We start from the raw sequence: 24,624 nt of genomic DNA, 5'->3' as shown, positions 1-24,624 counted from the left end.
AATTGGCTAACCTAGAAGAAATGGATAAATGCCTAATGACATACTACCTACCAAAATTGAATCATCAAGAGACAGAAAATGTGAACCGACCAAGATTCAATAAAGAGATAAATCAGAATTAAAAATTCTCCCAAAGAAAAGTCTAGCATCTGATGACTTCACTGGTGAATTCTGCCAAATATTTAAAGAAAAACTAATACTAACCTTTCTTAAGCACTTTCAAAAAATAGGTAGAAATACTCCCAAACTCTTTTCATAAAGCCAGCATTACCTTGATACCAAAGTCAGACAAGAACGCTACAAAAAAAGATAATACTGGCCAATATCCCTGGTGAATATAGATGCAAAAATCATCCACAAAATACTAGCAAACCAAATTCAACAATACATTAAAAATCTCACTCACCAATGAACAAGTGAGATTCATCCCAGGGGTGCAAGATGGTTCAACATATGCAAATCAATAAATGTCATTCTGGTCACATTAACAGAATGAAGGACAAAACCATATGATCATCTTAATAGATGTAGAAAAAACATTTCACAAAATCCAACATCCTTTCATGATAAAAAACTCTCAACAATTAGGTATAGAAGGAATGTACCTCAACACAATGAAGTCCATACATGCAAACCCCAGAGCTACCATCAAACTCAACAGTGAAAAGTTGAAACCTTTTCCTTTAAGATCAGAAACATGGATGCCCACTCTCACCACTTCTGTTCAACATAGTACTGGAAGTCCTTGCCAGGGAAATTAAGCAAAAGAAAAAAATGAAAGGCATCCAAATAGGAAAGAAAGTACTAAAAATGTGGTTATTTGCTGATGACATGACCTTATACATAGAGAACACTAAAGGTTCCACCAAAAAGGGCTGTTAGAACTAAAAAATGAATACAATAACTTTGCAGGATACAAAATCAACACACAAAAATCAGTGACATTTCTATATACTAACAACTACCCCCAAATAAATAAATAAATAAATCCTATTTATAGTGCTACCAAAAAAACAAAATACATAGGAATAAATGTCACCAAGGAGGCGAAAGATCTGTACACTGAAACCTATAAAACACTGATGAAAGAAATTGAGGAGGCACAAATAATGGAAAGATATCCTGTGTTTGGGGGTTGGAAAAATTAATATTGTTAAATTATCCATGCTACCCAGAGCAATCTATGGATTCAGTGCAATCCCTACCAAAATTCCAATTGTCATTTTTCACAGAAATAGAAAAAACAATCCTTAAATTCATTACGAACCACAAGAAAACCCAAACAGCCAAGGCAATCTTGAGCTAAAAGAATAAAATTGAGGGTATCACCTACCTGATTTTAGGCTATATTACTACAGTAATAATAGTAAGCTACAGTAATCAAAACAGCATGATACTGGCAATAAAAACAGATACATAGATCAATGGAACAGAAAAGATCACAGAAATGAACACATGCATTTACAGTCAACTGATTTTCATCAAAGGTACCAAGAACACAGAATGGTGAAAGAACGGTCTTTTCAATAAATGGATATCAATATGCAGAGGAATGAAATTCGACCCTTATCTCACACCATATAAAAAAATCAGCTTGAAATGGTTAAAAGGCTTAAACATAAGACCTAAAACTATAAAACTACTAGAAGAAAACATAGGAGAAAAACAACATGACATTGTTCTGGGCAATGATTTTTTAGATATGATGCTAAAAGCAGAGGCAACAAAAGTAAGAATAGATAAATGGGAGTACATCAAACTAAAAAGTTTGTGCATAGCAAAGGATACAATTAACGGAGTGAAAAGACAACCTACGGATAGGGAGAGAATATTTGCAAGCTAAACATATTTATGATAAGAGGTTAATATCCAAAATACATAAGGAACTGAATATAAACTAGAAAAATAATAAGAAAAAACAACTCAATAGCAATTAAAGTAACTCAATAGCAAGAAAACAAATAATCCAATTAAAAAATGGGCAAACGACCTGAACAGACATTTCTCAAAAGACATACAAATGACCAACAGACATATGAAAAAATGCTCAACATTTCTAATCATCAAAGAAATGCAAATTAAAACCACAATGAGATATCACCTCACACCTGTCAGAATGTCTATTACTAAGAAGATAAAACAAAACAAGTGTTGACAAAGATGCAGAGAAAAGAAATGTCTTGCACACTATTAGTGGGAATGTAAATCATACAGTCAAATGGAAAATGGTATGGAGGTTCCTCAAAAAATGAAAAATAGAATTACCATATGATCTGAATGAATAGAATTATCATATGATATACCAATTCTGTGTATATATCCAAACAATCTGAAGTCAGTATGTTGAAAAGATATCTGCACTCCCATGTTCACTGCAGCATTACTCACAATATCCCAGTCATGGAATCAACCTAAGTGTCCATCAATGGATGAACAGATAAAGAAAGTGTGGTATACATACACCATGGAATACTATTCAGCCTTAAAAAAAAAATGGAAATTCTGCCATTTGCAACAACATGAATGAACCTGGAGGACATTATATTAAATGAAATAAGCCAGGCACAACAAGACAAACACCACCATGATCTCACTTATATGTGGAATCTAAAACAACCAAACTCATAGAAGCAAAGAGTGGAATGGTGATTAACAGAGGCTGGGGGGTGGGCAGAATGGGAAGATGTTGGTCAAAGTGTACAATGTTTCAGTTAGACCGGAGAAGTAAGTTTTTGAGAACTATTGCACAGCATGGTGACTACAGTTAAAATAGTGTACTGTATATTTTGAAATTGCTAAAATTTCAAATGTTCCTATCACAAAATGGTTAGTATTTGAGGTGATAAATGTGCTAATTAGCTTGATGTAATCATTCAATTTTATATACATATATCATAATATCACTTTACACCCCATAAATATATAAAATTATAAGTTGTCAATTGACAATAAAATTTAAAAAAAGAATTTGACTTAATTTTAAGCTGGACTTTTCCATAGCTAAATGCAGAATGAGGCGCACAAGGAAGCAGAGAGAGGAAACAAAGGAACAGAGAAGAAAAGAGACAGAGACCAATGAGCAGAGGCTAATCTGCTGAGTCCCAATGACACTGTTTAAACCTGTAGATCCAATAATGCTGGGAGCCAGTTCAAGCTCTTGAACTTCCTGGGCACTGAGCCAATAAATATTCTGCTTTGTTTAAGATAAGTGAGACTTTCTTTACTTGTAACTGTGTGAGTCCTGACTAACAGTATACAACAATATCTAAAATACACTAATATTAAACGAAAATCTAAAATACGTATTAATTTTATCAGTAGTTTTGGGGAAGGGTGGAATTTTTACTTTCTATGTTTTGTACTCTTTTTTTGTAAAAATTTAAAATTTGAATGTATTATTTTTATAACAAACATGTTATTCAATTTGGGGAGAAAAAGCTGAATTTAGATAAATGTCGAAATGAAAAAAGACAATCTGAAGAAGAATTTAAAGATAACAAAATAATACTAATTTGCCTTCAATATATCATGCACTTAAAAACATAACGCAGAATACCAACCACCCAAAGTTTGTTTCTACATTATCTCTTTTCATCTATCATCAAAAATGCCAATGTTTTATGCAAAGAAGATTAAGAGAAAACAAACATTTTAAAAAATAAAGGAAAGAGATCCAATCAAGATGGTGGAATAGACGGTCCGCAGCATCACTCTCTCCCACCAATCAACTAATTTACAGCTATAAAAATGTAACATCAGCCAAGCCAGGGCTGCTGGAGCTCAGCGGAAGAGGAGAAGAGACCTATGGAGTTCATGAAGGCAGGAGAAACTACAATGAGAGAAAGAAAAAGCTGCTTTGAGCATTTCGGGCAGCCGCTGCTTTAAGGCTTGAGCTGCTGAGCACATGGAGCAGGAGCCAGCAGAAGCCGCAGCTGTGCCCTTCAGATGGAGTTACTTGGAGGTGACAGGGGAGAAGAGGGCCTTGGCAGCCCCTAGGACAGCAAGACCACCAATAGGGTTCATGTGGACCCCCACAGGAGTGAAGAGCCAGAACAACTGAAAAAAGGGAGCCACTCAGAAGCCGGTGAGTCATCACAAGGGACCGGCACATGGCACGTCCCATGGGAAGTGTTTGCAGCACGGGCGGTGGGGGAGACATGCCCACCAGGGGAACACTGGGGCACAGCAAGGACAGCTGATCTGCCCTCCAGTCAGCATAAGACCACTCAGAGGAGACTGGTTGGGTATACAGAATTGCATGGGGTGCAGTTGGATGAAAAAACTCAGGCCCAGATTAGAGATTCTACAGAACACAGATCCACTGGGTCTCTGGAGAGCTGGAAGTACCTATAAGGTCAACCATTAAACCCTGAGCTGCACAAAAAGCCTTCCCTGCGGAAACAGCAGCACAGCAGCAATTTAAACAACCACATGGCTCAAGTACTGGTTCCCACAGGAAGTTCCCCCCTTGTTAGAAGCAAAGGACAAAAATTAGTTCCGGGCCAGGCACACCACCAGCACCTTGGGGCCTGCCTGGGAACTGGAGGTTTGGATCTGGGGACCGAACCCCACTCCCACTTCCAGACAAACTGCACCAGTGCATCGGGGCCAGCCTGGGGACCTGAAGCATGGAGAAGAGGACTGGAACCCCCCTCCCACAACCAGGCACACCACGCCAGCACCTTGGGGCCTGCCCGGGGACCTAAGGCAAGGAGAAGGGGAACAGACCTCTCTCCCACAACCAAGCACACCACGCCAGCACTTTGGGGCCAACCCAGGGACCCAGGACATGGAGAAGGGAACTGGACCTCTCTCCCACAATCAGGCACATTGAACCAGCACCTTGGGGCCCACCCAGGGACTTGGGGTATGGAGTTGGGGACTGGATCTCTCTCCCACAAACAGGCACAACATGCCAGCAACTCAGCCCACCCAGGGAACCGGGGCAAAGAGAACGGGAACAGACCTCTCTCCCACAACCAAGAACACTGAGCCAGCACTTCAGGGCCTGCCTGGGGAACTGAGGCATGGAGAAGAAGACTGGACCTCTCTCCCACAACCAGGCACACCAAGCCAGTGCCTCAGGGCCTGCCCACGGTCCCAGGGCATGGAGAAGGGGACTGGACCACCCTCTCATAACCAGGCACACCACACCAGCACCTTGGGGCCTGCCCGGGGACCCGAGGCAAGGAGAAGGGGAATGGACCTCTCTCTCACAACCAGGCACACTGAGCCAGTGCTTCAGGGCCCACCCGGGGACCTGAGGCACGGAGAAGGGGACTGGACCTCTCTCCCCCAACCAGGCACACTGAGCCAGTGCCTTGGGGCCCACCCAGGGACCCAGGGTATGGAGTTGGGGACTGGACCACCCTCCCACAACCAGGCACACCACGCCAGCACTTTGGGGCCTGCCTGGGGATCCAAGGCAAGGAGAAGTGGAATGGACCTCTCTCCCACAACCAGGCACACTGCGCCTGTACCTCGGGGCACACCCAGGGACCCGGGACATGGAGAAGGGGACTGGACCCCTCTCCTACAACCAGGCACATGGCGCCAGAGCCTTGGGCTCTGCCCAGGGACCAGAGGTATGGAAAAGGAGACCAAATACACCCCACAACCAGGCATACCGCCAGTGCCAAGGAGCATGCCAAAAACAGCACCCCCACGTGGGTGGCCATCACAGCCACCACAATAACCATGGCTGCTACAAAAGCGGCTAGACACCACAGCCACCATGCAGATGGTCCGTCAACCACTGGAGTGCATTCACACAAGAAGAGTCACCAGCAGAGACAAAGAAAAGAAGAGGATGTCTCTTTCAACAAAACCCATTTCAGAGTGACAGAAGAAGCATCTGCTCTATGATAATATTTGGGGACCTGATCACATCTCAGCATTGGACAGATCATCTAGGAAACAAGTTAACAGAGTAAGCATTATTCTTTCAGAAGGAGAGAAATCTAGGGCAATTAGGGGGGGAGGGGAGAAGTTGGACAAGGGGCATAAAGAATAATTATGATTTGTAACAATATATATGCTAGTAATACTGATTTAATCAACATATCTCAATGTTCAACCCCAAAACTATGTATAATCGATTTTTATTCAATAAATAAAATAAATTATTAAAAATAATAATAATAATAATAATAAAAATAAAGGAAACCTAAAATGTGTCAAATTTGTCATCATCTTTGTGTCTGGGCAAAAACAAGTTTAAAAGTTCACAAGCCTCTCTTTTTCTACTTGCCTTACTTCCCTTTAATAGATTACTATCAAAATTACCTTGGTGCAGGAGTTGAGCTCGGTAGGCAGGAAGGGAAGTTGTAAGAAAGGTATGGAGTCGAACAGCCAAAAGAAATTTTAACCCACATTCATCAAGAGTTTCTCCACCTAAAAAAGAAAAAGACACAGTATTTACTTATTTTTATTTGTAAAAACTATTTTGTAAGCAAAACACAAGTAATACTAATACTTCTGACAATCAGCATATGTTACAGCACCAAGTATGGGGGTAAAACATTCCTAAACTAGCAAAAAAAAAAGAAAAAAAAAGTTATCTGAGGTTAGCTCATTTGGTTAGTGAGCAACCTTATAACACCAAGGTTATGGGTTCAGATCCCTGGACCAGCCAGATGCCAAAAAGATAAATAAAATATTTTCTAGTATTTTTTTATTCCACACAATTTTATATTACAGAAAAAGCAGTATAGTTACATAGTTGGAAAAATAATACAGAAGAAAATTAATTGCCCCAAGGTCTATTACATTCTTTACAATCTGACCTCCTCTGATTTGAATCATTTAAAATGTGACTGAATTTTTAAATAGTTTAACTTCTCTGTGGCATATGTTGCAGTAATATTTTCTCCATTGATTCAAATCATACACCCATCCCAATAATCTACTGCTAACACTGGAAGAAACAGTTATCTGGTGGAAGGGCCTGATTTTTACTTTATGTGATTAAAAACATAAAATACCTATAACATATTCTCATCGAAAAATAGAATCTATTAGTAATACTTCCTAAAATGTCAAGATTCATGACCAACTTATTTTTTCCTTAAATTTAAAATTTTAAAATTATTATTATTATTATTTTTGCTCGGAGTTTAAAATTATCTTATCTTAAATTTACCCCATATTTTCAAGTTATTTTGAAGGGTATGTCCTATGGACCTATACCTGGTACACAGGGCTGGACTTGCTAACTCCAGACCTTATTTGAGATTTGATGGGAATTCTCTTCAAGTTTGTTTTTAACTCAGGATATTTTTTTTAAATGCTCTCTGGGTGAGAAAAAGACCTAATTTATTATGCTTATATTTGTTGTTCAAGAGTATATACTAATGCTAATTTTTATTAAAACTCGGTATTTTAAAAACCAAACATAGGGGCCGGCCCGGTGGCGCACTGGATAGTGCGCCGCTTGGGAAGCACGGCGGCGCCCGCTTGGGAAGCGCGGCGGCGCTCCCGCCCGAGGGTTCGGATCCCACATACAGACCGGTTCCCGCTCACTGGCTGAGCGAGGCACGGGAGCAATGCCGAGGTATGCGATCCCGTTGCCGGTCCCCGGTACGGGGGCAACACTGAGGGTTGCGATCCGTTGCCGGACACGGAAAAAAGACAAAAGACAAAAAAATAATAAAAATAAAAATAAAAAATAAAAACCAAACATAATTTTTAATGGTAGATTATTAAAACATGAGGAAAAGAACAGAAACCACCATTTATTTTCAGGTACCTAAAATAATTGTTCAATAAAAATCTGTTAACTTTTGCTAAACTCAAAAAAATTTGGTTGAATTTTTTATATTACTAAAAAATTAGTAAAAATGGCATTAGTCTTTGTGCATTTCCTCATAGTACTATGATTTATTGTATAAACAGTATAGATTAAAGTTAAAAAGTGTTGAAGGTAATAATGGTGTTTCAAAAAAAATCCTTCATGGCATCATTTTTATTATTTTAAATTATTTTCTGTGAAAATACTAAAAATATTATCATGTTTTTCCTCCAATGCTGTACAGAATTCAGTTTTACCTTGGCTTCTGTCTCTGCTTTCTCCAATATCAGTGCTTGTAGTTGCAATTGTATCTGCTAAGGCCATCAAAGACATCTGTTCCATCCGGCTGAGTCCTGGTAAACTAGAATGAAGTAAGTGGCCAGAAAGAACCCGAGCATGCTCAGGACCAAAGTAAGTTGGATTGTACTGTGAAAGGTCAATAACTTTGGGCTTTGTATTTTCCACATCTGTATCTAACACATGAATATCAGTCATTAGAGTTGAGATCTGAAAAAGCTCATCATAACTTTCTTTTGACAATTTGTTTGATTTATTTAAGGTACTCTCATTACTAGATTTCTCCAAAGATGAGTAACAGCTATCATCATCTGCTGCAAGTAAGGCATACAAAGGAAGTGGAGGGACAGAATCTATTTCTGTGTAATCTGTGTTTTCAGCCTTGTTGAATGCCTGGGGGTCTCTGGTTGTGCTTCCACTAGCACTGATGGTGAGAGACCGAAAGCGGCGTTCGTGATTGGACTCAGCTTCATTCAGAGCCACAACTTCCCCAGCAATGCACTTGACGAGATGTGACAAAATGGCCTTTGCTCTCCGAACTTTGCCTAGATCCATGAGTTCCAAAAGCTGCAAGGGATGGTACTGAGGTAAAGTTGGGGAAAGTACATGAGCTGCTTCAAAAAGACCTGAATCTTCTATATCCACTGAAGGATCGAATGCAGTTCTCTTTCCGCATATTTTCTGTGCAAGACTGGTCATGGATCGAGTCAGAGTTTTCTTTGGAGGATGTAACCCAGAACTGGACGAGTTACTCTGTTTTACTAAACTTATTATGGATGGAGTGCTCCCGTTGTATGAATCTGTTGTAACAAGTTCTTGTTTAGAAGACGGCTGCCACTGGGAATATACATGCATTTCACAATCCATTCCTACCACAAGGATACCATCACGGACCCATGATAAAGAAACAGGAAAAGGTGGGGAGCCTTCTACAGAAGAAACCAAGTCCACACTTCGTAACAGTACAAATTTAGAAAGAGGTACAACTTTAGTACTCTCCCAGAGAGGAAATGACAGGTTTTCCTTACCAGTCTGTTCTTGTACCTTGCCAGAGAGGGGTCCATACATAAAAAGTTTTGATCCAATTCCTACAGTCAGGATATGAGAACCATCTTCTCTAGACATCCAATCTAAGTGAACTAAATGCTTTGTGTTTGATGTGATATTCTCTTTACTGGATAAATATGTCTCTTGTTTATTGTAGGCCACTAAATTGCTATCAATACTAATGCCAGAATCCAACACTGTGCTTAACTCATCTAAATGAATTGTTTGTTCGAGGACCCAACATGAACCACCTGTAGACTCACATTCAAAAATACTTACATGCATTACAAAGTCCTGAGAAGATCTAATATTAGATGCAGGTTGCTTATAAGCTACTGCCAAACGATTTGTGTGTGCACAGCTAACTTCTATAGGCCTACCAGGTACAGATATACTACTATTGCTCTGAAGTCCATCTTCAATAAGTAATGGCCATTCTTCCCAAATGTATGCAAGATCCATTTCTCCCTTCTTTGATGTAGCAGATCCTCCATCTATTACTCTGCATTTCCAGAATCTTACTTTCTCATCTGAGCATGAAGTTGCCAATAAATAAGGAGCACTACATACAGGATATATGGAAGAAGAACTCAGATGTCCTAAAATAAAAACAATCCATTAACAAATGTGAAATTGGGTAAATTCTTCTATTTTTATGTACTAATGGTTTTAGTCCTATTTATATATTTAGTCCTTTGGTATGTTAAGAACATGACAGTCTGTATCTAGTTTAAAGATCAACGAGATCAGTAAGAAGCTTTCAATGACATCAAAAAGGTATATAAAAAGAAAATATCACCAAAACCTACAGCTGAAAAAGAACTCTGAGATAAGTTACTTCAATTCCTGCATTTTATAAGTAAGGACCCTTGATCGAACATGTTAAGTACCTTGTGCCTAAATCAAATAACTACTCTACGGTAGAACTTAAAAACCTGAATTCTAGTCCTGATTCTCAATCCTGCTTTCATTTCACAACTCTTTGCTAGTTTTATATATTATAAATCTCATTTTATCACCCGTGTTAGAAGTAAGCAAAGGACAAAAACTTAGTTCTGTCCCAGGCACACCAGCAATGCCCTGAGGCCCACCAGGAGACATGAGGCATAGAGCCAGGGGCAGGACCCCCGCCAACAACCATTCACATGACCAGCACCTCGGGGCATCACCCAGGAACCTGAGAACTGAAGCTGGGACTGGACCCCACTACCACATCAAGGCACACCTCGCCAGTGCCTTGGGTCCTGCCTGGGGACTCAGGGTATGGAGCCGAGGACTGGACACTCTCCACAACCAGGCACACCGCCAGCCCCAAGGAACATGCCAAAATCATCTCCTCCACGTGGGTGGCCCACCACAGCCACCACAATAACCATGGCTGCTGCGAAGGTGGCTAGATGCCACAACCACCATGCAGATGCTCTGCCAGCCACCAGAGTGCACTGACACAAGAAGAGTCACCAGCAGAGATAAAGAAAGGAGGAGGATGTTTCTCTCTCCACAAAGCCCATTTCAGAGTGACAGAAGAGGCATCTGCTCTATGATTTTATTGGGGGACCTGATCATGCCTCTCAGCATTGGACAGATCATTTGGGCAGCAAATCAACAGAGTAACCATTATTCTTTCAGAGGGAGAGAAGAAATCTAGGATAATTAGAGGGGTGAGGGAGGAGGGAAAAGGGGATAGGGAGGGATTGGACAAGGGGCATAAAGAATATTTAAGATTTGTAACAATATATATGCTAGTAATATTGATTTGATCAACATATCTCAATATTGAACCCCACAAATATGTATAATCAATTTTGATTCAATAAAAATTTTAAAAATTTAAAATATATATATGTATATATATAAAACAAAGTAATTCCTTCCATTGGGGGAAAAAAAAATCTAATTTTAAAGGTATCAATACATCTTTTTAAATCTGTCAACGTTCACTGGATCCTTCTCCATATTTTTCAATATAATTATGAATGAAATATGCTTACCAAAGTACTAAGTGGTCATTTTACAGGGCCTTTCACAATTGAGGTATGTTTAATATAACCGAGGCTGAGAAGATTCCTAAGTGGAACTTAATATTTACTTAGGTTTCCTACAACAAAAGGCTGGCAATTTTTTTCTTAAAGGACCAGATTTAAAAAAGCTATTTTATGCTTTGCCAGCCACAAGGCCCCTGTTGCAACTACTCAACTTCTGCCACTCTGCTTTTGTAGGGCAAAAGGAGCTATATACAATAGAAAAATAGGAATGGCTGTGTTCCAACCAAACTTACTTACAAAACAGGAGGGTGACCTACAGTTTTGCTAACTCCTGTCCTAAACTATTAAACATAAAGTACTAATTGTAATATAATAATGTTATACAGGACATTTACTATATTTGAAAAGTACTTTTTACCATAATTATAGTAAGGTTTTTTTAAAAAGTCATGAAGGAATATAGCAATACTACAAAAGGACACAATTAGCATTCTCCATCGGTTTCCCTGAGCTGAACAAAGAATAAAGATCTTATGCTTTCCAATAGTACTGATTTTTAAAAATTTATAGGACTAGAAAAAAGGCTTTCGTCATATGCTACTCTTTTTGCCAAACAAAACAAATCCCTTCTTTTTCCATAGGATTTTTCTTCTTTCAAACAACTTGGGTCAAAGTTAAATACGAGGGTTGTCTTCATAAATATCTTCAGTTCCTCTATACTTTCCATATTATTTTAATTGGAGTTCAGTAGTGAAGATCATAATTTCTGGCAAATGATAGCAGCATTCAAATTCTGTCAATGCAAAAATCATTCTTTTTCAAACTTTAACTTACCTTATGTCAATGCTTTTTTTATTAAAAGATATAAAGAAGTAGAATGCAAAAGTTAGAACACTGTTAACATCCCCAACTCCTGTGAACTTCACCATTCAGAAAAGATTAAGTACTTGATAACAAAATGGGAAATAGAAAAACGTTCAAAGTAATCAGTCAAAAAACTGACAGATGACTATATACTTGACTAGCTTTAAAAAAAGAGAATTTTTAAAAAAATGACAAAGTAGTAGAAAGGAAGAAAGACCACACTTTGACTACGAAAAATGAAAGAATTAAGATTTTAAAAAAATTTTAAAACCTTAAAAAAAGAAAGAAAATGAAAGAATTAGATAATAAGAAAATAGATTTTTGTCTTGGTATTCTTGATACTATAGAACAGTGGTTCTTGATCTTTTGTGTACATAAGAATCACCTGGAAGATTTGTTAGACGAGATCACTGGGCACCATTCCAGAATTTGTGATTCAGTAACTCTGGGGTGTGGCCTAAGAATTTTCATTTCTTACAAGTTCTCAGAATGCTGATGCTGCTGGTCTGGGGACCACATTTTGAAAATCACTGTCTTAGAAAAATGATAATAAATATGTAATGGGAACCACACACTCAGAATCCTTAGCACGTGGCTCCAGGCAGCCACTGCCAATACTATCAAAATTGGCAAATAAGGTACAACTTAATTACCATCTCTGCTCTAGAAACTTTCACTTTGTCTTCTCAAAAGGACAACGAAAAATTGTTCTTTTAGAAATCAATGTTTAAGACTAGAACTTGTTGACAAATGTCAGAATAATCTGAAAACATAATGAGAAATTTAAGTCTTCAGTTTAGGGTACTTAAAATATATTATTCCCACTTCTGCTTCTGTGTATATTTAAGTGGTAGTTGCAGCACCTTTTTTTAAATACCTGGTAAATACTCATGGATTATAAAGTTAAATTAGTCTCTTTTCATAAAAATTACAAACCTGCTGATGGCTTAACACTTATTATTTCAACTCCTTCTGGCAAATGCAACTCTTGGCTATAAACCATTTCTGAAAACAGAGTCAACTTGCTGGTACTCTGAAGATTTGCTTTGCAAGCCTGATATTTCTGTGAAAAAGGAGATAGAATCTTCTCTGGAGAAGAAGAATAATATTCTTCTGACTGCCAAACTGCTTCAGATATACATGTATCGACTTTTTCATCTACAAAACATAAGAAAAGAACCAAAAGCTGGGGGTATAACCCTTTAAATATTACAACTGCTACATTTTACAATACAAAACTGCCTTTATAAAAAATATATAGTAAACACATTAGTATGATTCTTTACAGCAAGAAAATGAGAAAACCATTTTGTTTTTTGAATGAATTGAATAAACTACAATTTTCACCACTAGATTAGAATGGCTTTAATAAATATGCCCTGAACTGTCTAATCATGTATAATTTGTTAATTTAAGTCTACTTAAAGTTACAAAAACAAAAAAAAGACTCACCCAATGAGACAGGGATTGACTTTAAATGTAAATTCCACATGCGTAACAATGAACGGTTGTCTTGAGTGCACTCTATTACAATTAGGTAGAACTTTTCAGAAAATCCATTAGGTGAGCTGCCTATTGATATTAATGATATTTTTCACCATTAACATGGATAAATGAGACAACTTACCAAATATACCAAGTTAAAATAACTGGATTAAAAAGAAATAAAAAAAATTTTTTTTGGATTTCAGAAAATTATATTTACTAGAATGTGTTTGCTGTAGAAAATTACTTATTCATCTAAAGCAACATAATTTATTCATTATTCATTATATTACATATAATCACCAGCACTGTAATCATTAACTCAACATTATGCCATCACTGACATTATTTTATAACATTACTAGTGTATCAGTGACTTGACAACATTACTTAGTCAGAAAGTAATATGACTGCTGTTTTGGCTTTCTCCTGACAGATGTTTGCAATCAATCAGGTAGCACTAACAGACTCATTTCTTATAAACAACACAAGTATGATTCTTTTCTCTGACATTGATTACCACTCTGCATACTTCTGAATATTCATAACTGACAAATGTTTAAACCAATCAGATCATAAACAAATTCAACCAATCACACAAAACTATCTACCAGAACTGGATAATCATATCATAGAACTGTATACTCAGATCTTTATAATGAAATCAAACACACAATGCCAAACATAAAAATAAACAAAAGCACATACAAACATTTTTTTTTTTTTTCTTTTTGTCTTTTTTCGTGACCGGCAACAGATCGCAACCCTCAGTGTCGCGCCCGTACCGGACCAGGACCGGCAACGGGATCGCAACCCTCGGTGTTGCGCCCGCACCTCGCTCAGCCAGTGAGCCGCCGGTCTGTATGTGGGATCCGAACCCTCGGTGGGAGCGCCGCTGCGCTCCCAAGCGGCGCACTGTAGCAGTGCGCCACCGGGCCGGCCCGACATACAAACATTTTAAGCCACTTGGATTTATGGGAAAAACTAGTATTTTTGATTAGTGACTAGTAAAATAATATATAGTTACACACATTATAGAAAGGCAACATTAAAAAATTTAACCCAGGGTTCCAAATACAAAGTGGCATTATAGAATGTATTCAGCTTCTTTACTACATGAATTTGTATTAACTTAAAGTTTTAACAATTATATGTATGTTATGCTTAAATTTCATTTTTGAATTCATAGGCCTAAAAAGTCATATATTCCAGTCATGACTATTAAATTGTTCACACAGATTAGACCGCATTAAGTGGGAAATTTCTAAACAGAGAGGAACTACATGATATGTACTTTAAGTCAACATAACATGATGAAAATTTTATTGCCAAACTTTTTAATGTAAGTTCTATAACAAAATGACCTATTCATGATATTTACCTAATGACCAATGTATTCATTATACAACATATCATTCAAGAAAATTTTTCTTGGCCCCAAAAGCATAAACAGCACACAAACTGCTCAAAATAGCTACGTTCATCTTTCTAAAATTGTATCATAAAACCAATGGCTCATTACTGCCTGAAAAAAAAAAACTTTTTAACAAAACATTTTAATCCAAGTTTCTTCATTGTAAGCTATTCTTCATTAAGTACAAAATTATGTAAATAAGAATTACATTATAAAAATGATATAGGGCTGGTAAGTTAGCTCAGTTGGATAGAACGTGGTGCTAATAACACCAAAGTCCAGAGTTTGGTCCCTCTACCTGCTAGCTGCCCCAAAACAAAACAAAACAAAACAAAACAAAACAAAAACACAAAAAATGATATAAATCATAGAACATGTAAAAAACCAGAAAGCAACTGTTGTTAGGGAACAAAGGTTTGCCCTTTTAAATTTACATAGGAAAAAAGTTTTCAAAAGAACAAAATGAAAGAAGAATAACCACACATCTTAAATCATCTTGTGTTAATACTAAATGAAAAGGTAACTTCGGTAACATGTTCTGAGTGAGTTAAGCATTTAAATTATAAGAATTAAGATTAAGAAGGAGCAATCTCAATTTAAAAAAAAATTAAGAGGAAAGAAAAAATAAGGGATTAAGACAAAAAAGAACAGAAATCAATCCTGTTTCTGATTATTTCAATAACGAGAAAGAATGTTCCAAAAGTGTAAACATCTGTAAAACATTTTTCTTCTGGACAACAGAGCAAAAGAAGATGAAAACATAATTCTTTGGGTATTGTCTGGGAAACCAATAATGAAGATAATGGTTTTTGATTAAAAGAAAATAAGAATTCCCTGAATATTTTCAGAAAAACTAGAAAAACTAAGAGAAAAAAATAAGTTAAAAATTGAAGACTCCTAGAAAAGAAAACACTAGAACAGATGAAGATTGTAGCAAAACTCAACTGTAAACACAGGTGAGTAATTTCTTTCAAAAGCCTTAAAGAGGACTGGCCGGTTAGCTCAGTTGGTTAGAGCGCAGTATTATAACACCAAGATCAACGGTTGGAATCTGCATACAGGTTAGCCACCAAAAAATATATATATATAAAATATAATACATATGTACATGAAAAAAGATAAAGAATATTTTTGTTCACATAAATAATCCTTTATCCTATACCGACACCTTTATTCTCCATTTTTAGTATATTTCCACATTCAGAATTACAAAAACACATGAGAAAAGTGTATTGGCATAGTCCATGAATTCTCAGAGAAACTGAGAAAAGCCTAATGAAAGCAATGGCAAGAAATGTTCAACATAAATGGGCAGAACTCTAAGGAGTACTGCTCAAACGACAAGAAAAACTGAAAAGGTAGAAAAGAAATAATGTACAAGAGAAGTAAGAAAAAAAACTGGAACAAACAGAGAACAATAGTTAATATTATTTGAGGCTTGATAACTGACTTTAAGCAACAGGCATATACTATAAGGATGCTTTATAAGATTTTGGTCTTCAGGAAAGCTATTTTGAGTTTGGTTTGGCTCTGTAATTGGAAGTGCTGATCAAAAGATTTTAGTTCTATTTTCCTCAGTTTTCTTTTATGTAAAAGTCAGTGTCGGGTGAAGGAGTTTAATAAAACTTTCAAAACTGTTTTATTATACAAGTATTAATTAAGACACTTAGTCTTTAAGGACCTTATAACTTGAAGGTGTTTTTGTTTTTTTTCTTGGCAGCTGGCCAACACAGGGATCCAAACCCTTGACTTTGGTGTTATCATCACCATGCTCTAACCAACTGAGCAGCCATTCAGGCCTTAACTTGAAGTTTTAAGCTACTTCTTTAAATTATAGGTTTCTAAAAGTCCAGGTGTCTGTATTATCCAAACTGATATGACAGGACCCCAACCATGCAAACAGCACTCACATGTTAATGATAAAACATTTCTCTTATGCTTTTAAAAAAACATATAACTAAGAACCCCTTTAACTTTTTCATGTTTATTACCTGGTTAAGAATAAAAAAAGATACCAATATTTATGATAAATAATACTACAAACCTACACAGAACAATTTGAACTTCATATAGACAATATGAAATATTATACCAATGTTAATAATATAACTTTATATTCACCTTTATTAACTGCCTAACATACTCTACATAGCATTTCTCATTACATAAAAATTTCTTCTTTACCTGCATTAGATAGAATGCTGTCTTTCCCCAGACTTTTCTTGTCAAGGTTATTTAATATGAAGTCTTCTTGAAAAACATGAAGCAGCTGGGTTTTTCTGCCATGCTGAATGTAAATAAATACCAACATAAGTTGACATATGTATTATTTACCTAATGCTATGTAGCCAGAAAAATAATACTTACAAGCTTGGTAATGGGATCTAATGCAATAATGCATCCTGGCCTGGCTGTTGATTGTTGACTGACGATGTTAAACACTTCACCAACATATTTCTGTTTTAAAAAAAATTGATATATCCTTTACTGAATAATTAAATTCAAAAGTAATTAACAGCAAATAACATGGAATTCCAGGCATAAGAGAAATAATAATTCAGTTCAAGTAGGGCTAAATATAGTCCCATTCAACTATAAACACTCTAGGACTTTATCTAAATAAGAATTACATAGTAATGAATAAGAGTTACAGCTCAGTAGGTACAGAGAAAACCAAAGGCAATGCTTGGTACTTATTAGACCAAAAATATATTTTACATCCATAAATGTGAAAGACTGACTTTGATCTCCTGGCAATGTTTTAACAGTCAGTGCTTTTTGAGCATTAATTTTGAGGTGGGAAAGATAGAGCCAAAGAAACAAGCTGACGTAATGTTTACCTATGCTGATTTATTGAGCCACTTATGTCCTGACTGCTTTAGTCAAGATCACATTACTAAATTCAGTGGTCAATTCTCAATCTTCACCATACCTGATTGGCAGCAGTTGGTCCCAGTGATCACTTCCTCCTTGAAATACTTTCTTCATTTAGCTTCCATTACATACCACACTCACCCTACTTTTAATAATGGAATGCTCCAGTGTTCTATCATTCTATCATTTCTCTTTTCTAACTATACTCCCTCCTTCAACTATCTCATCTACCTCCACAACTCTAAATTTATATGCTGACAACTATCTATTTTATGTCTTTAGGCCAGAACTCTCTGAACTCCAGAGACTAATCTACTGGCTCTCTTGGATGTCAAACAGACATCTGAAAATTAGCACGTCCAAAGCCAGGCTCTTGAATCCCTCTGCCCTTCAAAACCAACTACTTCTCGTACATTTTTCATCATCTCAACTTGGGACAATTCTATTCTTCCTAACGTTCAGCACGAATCTCAGTAACCATTCTCTTTTTTCTCACACACACCCCATATCCACAATCCTGACTATTCAAAGTTCAAAATACATACAAAATCTGACCAGGTCTTACCATCTCTATTGTTACCACTTGCTACCATTCTGAGCCACCCTGCCCCTCTCCTGGACTACTGCATTAGCATCCATATTGGTCTCTCTGATTTCACTTCTGATTCCCATATTTAATTTATATAGGCACCAAACTAACCTGTTTGAAATCTGTCAAATCATAACACACTATCATTCTTTTCAATGGTTTCCATGTCATTCAGAGTAAAAGCTAAAATTATCACAATGGCCTATGAGGCTTTATATGACGTGACCAGGCTAACTTTCTGACTTCATCCCTAAATACTCTTCACCTCACATACTCTGCTCCAGCCACAATGGCCTCCTTACTGTTCCTTTACATACCAAACATGCTCTGGCTTACAGGTCTTTGAATTGGCTGACCTTCTTCCTGAATCACCCTTCCTTTAAATATCCATATATCTAGCTCCTTCATCTCCTTCAGGTCTTTACTCAAATGGTACCTTTTCTGTGAAGCTTTCCCTGACCAGCACCTTACGTGACACCTCCTATCTCTTTTGTGACACTGTTTCTCTCCACAGTATTTGTTAATATATTTTTACCTGTTTTTTCCCCATCTCCCTTTACTGGAATATAAGCTCTATGGTACAAATTGTCTGTTTTGTTCACATCTAAATTCCCAGCACTTAAAAGAATGCCTGATAAATAGAAGAACCTCAATAAATATGTGCATTTCTACTATAACACTATATATATGTTTTGGAAAACCTTTGTGTTCTACAAAATCACGTATTAAAAATAAACTTATGGAAAAAACAGGATTGGAGAAGAACACGGACATGTATGCAACTTTCTAACCAGAGCATTAACAAATGCATTAACTGGTAGCTGGGGAGAAGGCTTGAATCCCTTAAACAGAAGGCTCAGTACAGCTGAAGATGACCCTATGGGACATTAAAAAACATCCAAACCAAAAAAGTGGAAATGCTTGCTTACTGGAGGTGCTGAGACAATGCAGTTTGTAGGTTGCTATTAGCTGGGCATAGGAAGAAGTGTGGCCTGTCATAAAGCAAAAGCCTTGCAATGGTATTAAAGGACTACTGCCTGAATTGCATTCAAGCTGAGGGCTCTTTCCTTTCATGCTTAAGGTTAAAATTCTACTCCTGTTATTCCTGTTCTCCTTGACTAGAAAAAAATGCAGTTGAACCACCATAACTTCCACATTATACTGCTAGTAGTCTCCATTCATCTATAAGCAAAAAAGTGTTACATAAACAGGCATTGTAGGAGACTAGGCTCTACTTTTTCAACGAATGAAAAAAATAGTTTCTTTTCTTTTTTTTTTTTTTTGGTGGCTGGCCAGTAAGGGGATCAGAACCCTTTGACCTTGGTGTTATAACATCATACTCTAACCAACTGGGCCAACTGGCCCGCCAAAAAAAAAAAAAAAATTTTTTTTTTTTTTTTTTTGGTGGCTGGCCAGTAAGGGGATCAGAACCCTTTGACCTTGGTGTTATAACATCATACTCTAACCAACTGGGCCAACTGGCCCGCCAAAAAAAAAAAAAAAATTTTTTTTTTTTTTTTTTTGGTGGCTGGCCAGTAAGGGGATCAGAACCCTTTGACCTTGGTGTTATAACATCATACTCTAACCAACTGAGCCAACTGGCCAGCCAAAAAAAAAAAAAAAGTTTCTTTTTAAAAGAGATTAGAATCAGTATAAGGGTACAAAACAATTGTGAAAAAAATAAACCAACAAAGATACACATTTATTATAAAGTATATGTCACAATTCCAGAACATGCCCAGTAAATATAGATTAAGTATCTAAAAATATATTATCTACTTAAACCATTTTAAAAGCCATTACTTACAGAAATTTCAGGGTTGGAAAGCTCACATAAAAGCTTCTTGGCATCGATAACTGCTTCATATAATCTCAGATATTGTCCATCACTTGCTACAAAGCACGCACTAGGAGAGTTGCAGTATGCACCTAGAAAGTATTTACAGACATTTTAAATTTAACTCTAGTGATAATGTCAAAAAAATCTTAATTACTGAAATAAAATCAGAATTCTTACCTAGACAATAACTGGGTATAAGAGTGGGCAGCCATGCCACATTGGAAAAGGCAGAAACATGAAGAGAATTAATCCGGGCAAGCTCAGAAACTCCTCCAGAAAAAGACAATGGCCCGACTGGATCAACCCGCCAAAGAATAAGTTCACTATAAACTGCATTGGGATCCTGAAATGCCATGTCAACAGTGCTTTTATTTTGTTCTGTCAAAGAACATTCTTCAACATTTATAGCATCATAAGGTTGCTTTTGGCTATCAACATCTGGTGTCCTTAATGCATTATGGTGTGATGTTGTCAGCAATAACGGCAATACTGAGTGGCAAGCTAAATCATTAAGATGAAAGCGATGACCACAATATCTGGATTTGTGGGAAATACTGAGAACTGTAGAAAATGCAGATTCCTCGGCAAAACTGACCAGCCACTGATTCAGAGAACCATCAGCATGCTTTGAAATCATCATAACATTAGGAGTAAAAATACTTAATTTTAAACTATTAGAAGATTTATTGTGACCAGAAGAGATAAGCATTGATGTGGAACGGGTGAGGCCAGAAGGTTTTTGTTTCCCTTGCTGAATAGCCAAGTCAACATTCTTGGTACAGGCATACATCACTATGCTTGTACAGAGAGAGTTTGCATCACCTGTGGGGAAAGCTACAGGAATTCTGGAAACAAAGGACACCTAGAATTAAGAAAGCAAGCATTAGAATATATGAAATTATATAAAGAGCTATTACAAAATAGTATCCACCCATAAACAAGCAGCTCTCCAGAGATCATAACAATAGTACCTGTACTTGACGAAACATACCAGGCTGGTACTCATCCAGCCAATCCACATGCCAAACCAGCAAAGAACCATCCATGGGATGAATACTGAACAACATGTCTGCATTTTTACTCCATTCAGACAGAAGTACTTCAATCTGATGATCAATGGCAGCTGATGGTAATGGTGCAAAACACGTGTTTGGTACTGTTTTATCACCGCCAAATTCCTTCTTTTCATGATTTATTTTTAGATCATCAACACCATTATCCATTTCTATAAGCAAAAGAGTTCATGAACCAAGTAAATACAATCAGATTGTTAGTATAAATTAAGAAAGACCTTTAGAAATGCATTTAAGATGAAAAACATAACAGTTTTCATATTAATAAGAAATAAGTTCCCTTTTAAAAATAACATTGCTCCAGGAATATAAAGCTACTGGAGTTTACTTGGTAATCAGAAGGCCTATAGGACTGAGTCAATAGTTTATTGGTAGAAGGATTAATATTGAACTGTGAAATAGGTAAGCTGATTTCTGAACCCAGACATCCTACAACTAACCCCTCAGCTAACCTTCAATAAGACACACTATTTCTCTGGACCTCAATTTTGCTCATGATAAAATGAGGGAGCTGGAATTGGGGCTATAATTCTGGGACTAAATTTTTAAAATATATTATGTGAACGTAATTTGTACTTTCTCTACAATATCAAATTTATCCAAACCTGAGTATTCTACACTAGTTATGCCCTAGGTGTATGCACTTGTAACTGATATAACATCTTAATAAAATCATTTCAAATGACTACATTTACAGTGCTCAATTTCCAGATTCCCTTCAATACATTAGTGATTAAAAATAAATTTATGTATCAACTTATTAATACAGGTAAATATGTATATTCTCACCTCTTTCAAATATCACAGACCACACCCTGTCCCCAATCCCGGTTAGGAATATAGAACTTTTCTTAAAAGAGACACTTAAAAATATGTTTGACTGGGCCGGCCCATGGCTCACTCGGTAGAGTGCGGTGCTGACAACACCAAGGCCCCGGGTTCGGATCCCATATAGGGATGGCCGGTTCGCTCACTGGCTGAGCGTGGTGCTGACAACACCAAGTCAAGGGTTAAGATCCCCTTACCGGTCATCTTTAAAAAAAAAAAAAAAAAAATATATGTTTGACTATGTACCAGATTAAAAATAGAAGGTGTACAAGTCAACAAGAAAACAAAAAATAACTCAACATAAAATTAGGCAAAGGGCATGAAAAGGCAAGCCACAAATGGGCTAAAATATAAAAGATACTCATTCCATTCAACTTGCATCAAGACAATGCAAACTAAAACAAGATGAAATTTTCCTCTATCAATTGGCAAAAACAATAATCAAACAAAAAGATCAGTGTTGCCAAGGATATGGAAAAAAGGATATTTGGATACACTCAGACTAAGTATAAACTGGTAAAACATTTCTAGAGAGTGATTTGTCAGAAGTTGTTGATATTTACAATTTGTATACTCTGTTAATTCTACATATACGAATCTGTTATAGAAAAATTCACACAAGTATGAAGAGATGTGTAATTATACCATTATTAGTATAGTGAAAAGCAATCTAAATCAATTTAAATGTCTATCAAAAGAGGAATTGTTAGTTTTCTCTCTAACATAGAATAATCAGCAGCTGTTAAAAATGAGATTGAAAACAGCCCATTACTGAATTAAAACAAGTTCCAGAATATTATTTTTGTTTAAAATTGAAAACCCATAGAACTTTTTTTAAAAAAAAATTGTCTGTATACATATGTTTGTATGAGCATAGAAAGAATCAATCTGGAAGAACAATGTGAAAACTTTAACATGATGTTAACAATGTGAAAACTTTATACCTGTCTGTACTGTTTGATTTTTTTTCCCTAATGAACATGTACAATCTTATAATTAAAACAAAACTTTTTAAAAACAAACTTATGAATCACAGACTGTATCAGAGATGGCTAGCTGCCCACCACAGTTTCATACTTCCCAGTTCTTAGTATATAATGGCTATCTAGTCATGGACTACATGGGACGCTGTGACTAATTCTTGCCAATGGAATGAGAGTGGAAGTGGCATGTGTCAGTTCTGAGTCAAGGTAGTTGACTATACCTTCTCCACTCCCTTTCTCTCTCTACACCACTGCAAGCAGAATGCAGAGGAGTTTAAGGCTGAAGGTACAATGCTTCTTTATACTTTAATGTTCATATAAATACCTAGAGATTTCATTAAAATGCAGATTCTGGTTTAGTAGGTCTGTGTGGATCCTGAGATCATGCATTTCTAACAAGCTCTCAGGTAATGCCAATGCTGCTAGTCCACAGGTAGTCCTTTAAGTAGCAAGGTTCTAGGGGCTGACAAAATCACAAGAATGGAGAACCTTGAGTCCTTACAGCACCATGTATAAGAAAGCCACTGGATTATTAAATGAGCTAGTCCATAATTGTATTATGACACTGCAATTTTGGAGTTTATGTCTGACAATAGCTACTTTCACCCTAACACAAAAGCGTTTGTTACTTTGAACAAAACCTTGTTTTGCAGCTGGCTAGTATAAAAAACTGAACCCTTGACCTTGGTGTTACAATGCTGCATTCTAACCCCCAGAGCTAACCAGCCAGCCCTGTTATTTTGAGCAAAACTTTAAATTTTTCATTCTTATAGCTTTACCTTCATCAGATTTTACATCTGCCTGATTAGAGTCTTCTACACTGGCCTCAGAAGATGGTTGCTCAAAACTTTTTCTAAGTTGCTGTAGAAAGACTTCCATGGACAAAGTAAAATGCAGCTCTTTATTGTTTAGCCAGTGTACTACAAAAGGACCACTCTTCTCTTCATTTTCACTTAGACTCAGAGATGTAATAGATGGAAGAAGTGGAATGTCTATTTAAAAAAAAAAACACAAAGTTAAGATTTTTATTATTCTAGCACACAAAACATCCACACCTTATATTTTTATTGACAATTACATTTATCTTTTGTTTGTCCGAGAAAGTCTTTACCTCTTCCCTTTTTAATTTAAAGTTTTTTTTAAAGACTATTTTTAGAACAGTTTCAGTTCATAGCAGAATTGAGAGAAAGGTACAGAGATAGCCATACTCCGTACCATGTCCCACACATGCATAGCCTCCCTCATTAACAACACCTGCCATGAGAGTGGTACATGTGTTACAACTGATGAATCTACACATCTCTATCACCCAGAGACCATACTTCACCTTAGGGTTTATTCTTGGTTTTGCAGTCAATGGGTTTGGACAAATTTATAATGATATTACATTTATCTTTAAACCTTTGAAACACATTTGATTTAACCTACAAATAAGCCTTCCAACATAATAATATTTGCCACAATTATTACTGATAACAGATTTGAAAGGCAAATTTAACATACCTATTATAAAGGAGATAAAATTATATATTCTAGGCCATACAGCATAATTTACT

General features: G+C 36.6%; 1 protein-coding gene across 1 annotated transcript in view; it reads right to left on the bottom strand.

Annotated features, from left to right (window-relative positions):
- The window catches only part of DMXL1 (Dmx-like 1), a 151,266-nt gene that overhangs the window by 79,907 nt on the left and 46,735 nt on the right, over positions 1-24,624 (bottom strand). Inside the window, exons 11-20 of the mRNA XM_008580049.1 lie at positions 23,848-24,060; positions 21,156-21,409; positions 20,362-21,046; positions 20,152-20,273; positions 17,249-17,338; positions 17,066-17,168; positions 13,435-13,554; positions 12,919-13,140; positions 8,047-9,732; positions 6,286-6,393 (exon numbers count right to left, since the gene is read on the bottom strand). Of these exons, the coding sequence (XP_008578271.1) occupies positions 6,286-6,393; positions 8,047-9,732; positions 12,919-13,140; positions 13,435-13,554; positions 17,066-17,168; positions 17,249-17,338; positions 20,152-20,273; positions 20,362-21,046; positions 21,156-21,409; positions 23,848-24,060 (3,603 nt within the window). The remainder of the gene's footprint in view (positions 1-6,285; positions 6,394-8,046; positions 9,733-12,918; positions 13,141-13,434; positions 13,555-17,065; positions 17,169-17,248; positions 17,339-20,151; positions 20,274-20,361; positions 21,047-21,155; positions 21,410-23,847; positions 24,061-24,624) is intronic.

Source organism: Galeopterus variegatus, unplaced genomic scaffold (genome assembly GCF_000696425.1).
Source record: "Galeopterus variegatus unplaced genomic scaffold, G_variegatus-3.0.2 Scaffold2007, whole genome shotgun sequence".
NCBI lineage: Eukaryota > Metazoa > Chordata > Mammalia > Dermoptera > Cynocephalidae > Galeopterus > Galeopterus variegatus.
The sequence above is the reverse complement of the archived record's forward strand: the minus strand, read 5'-3'. Positions and strand labels throughout refer to the sequence as shown.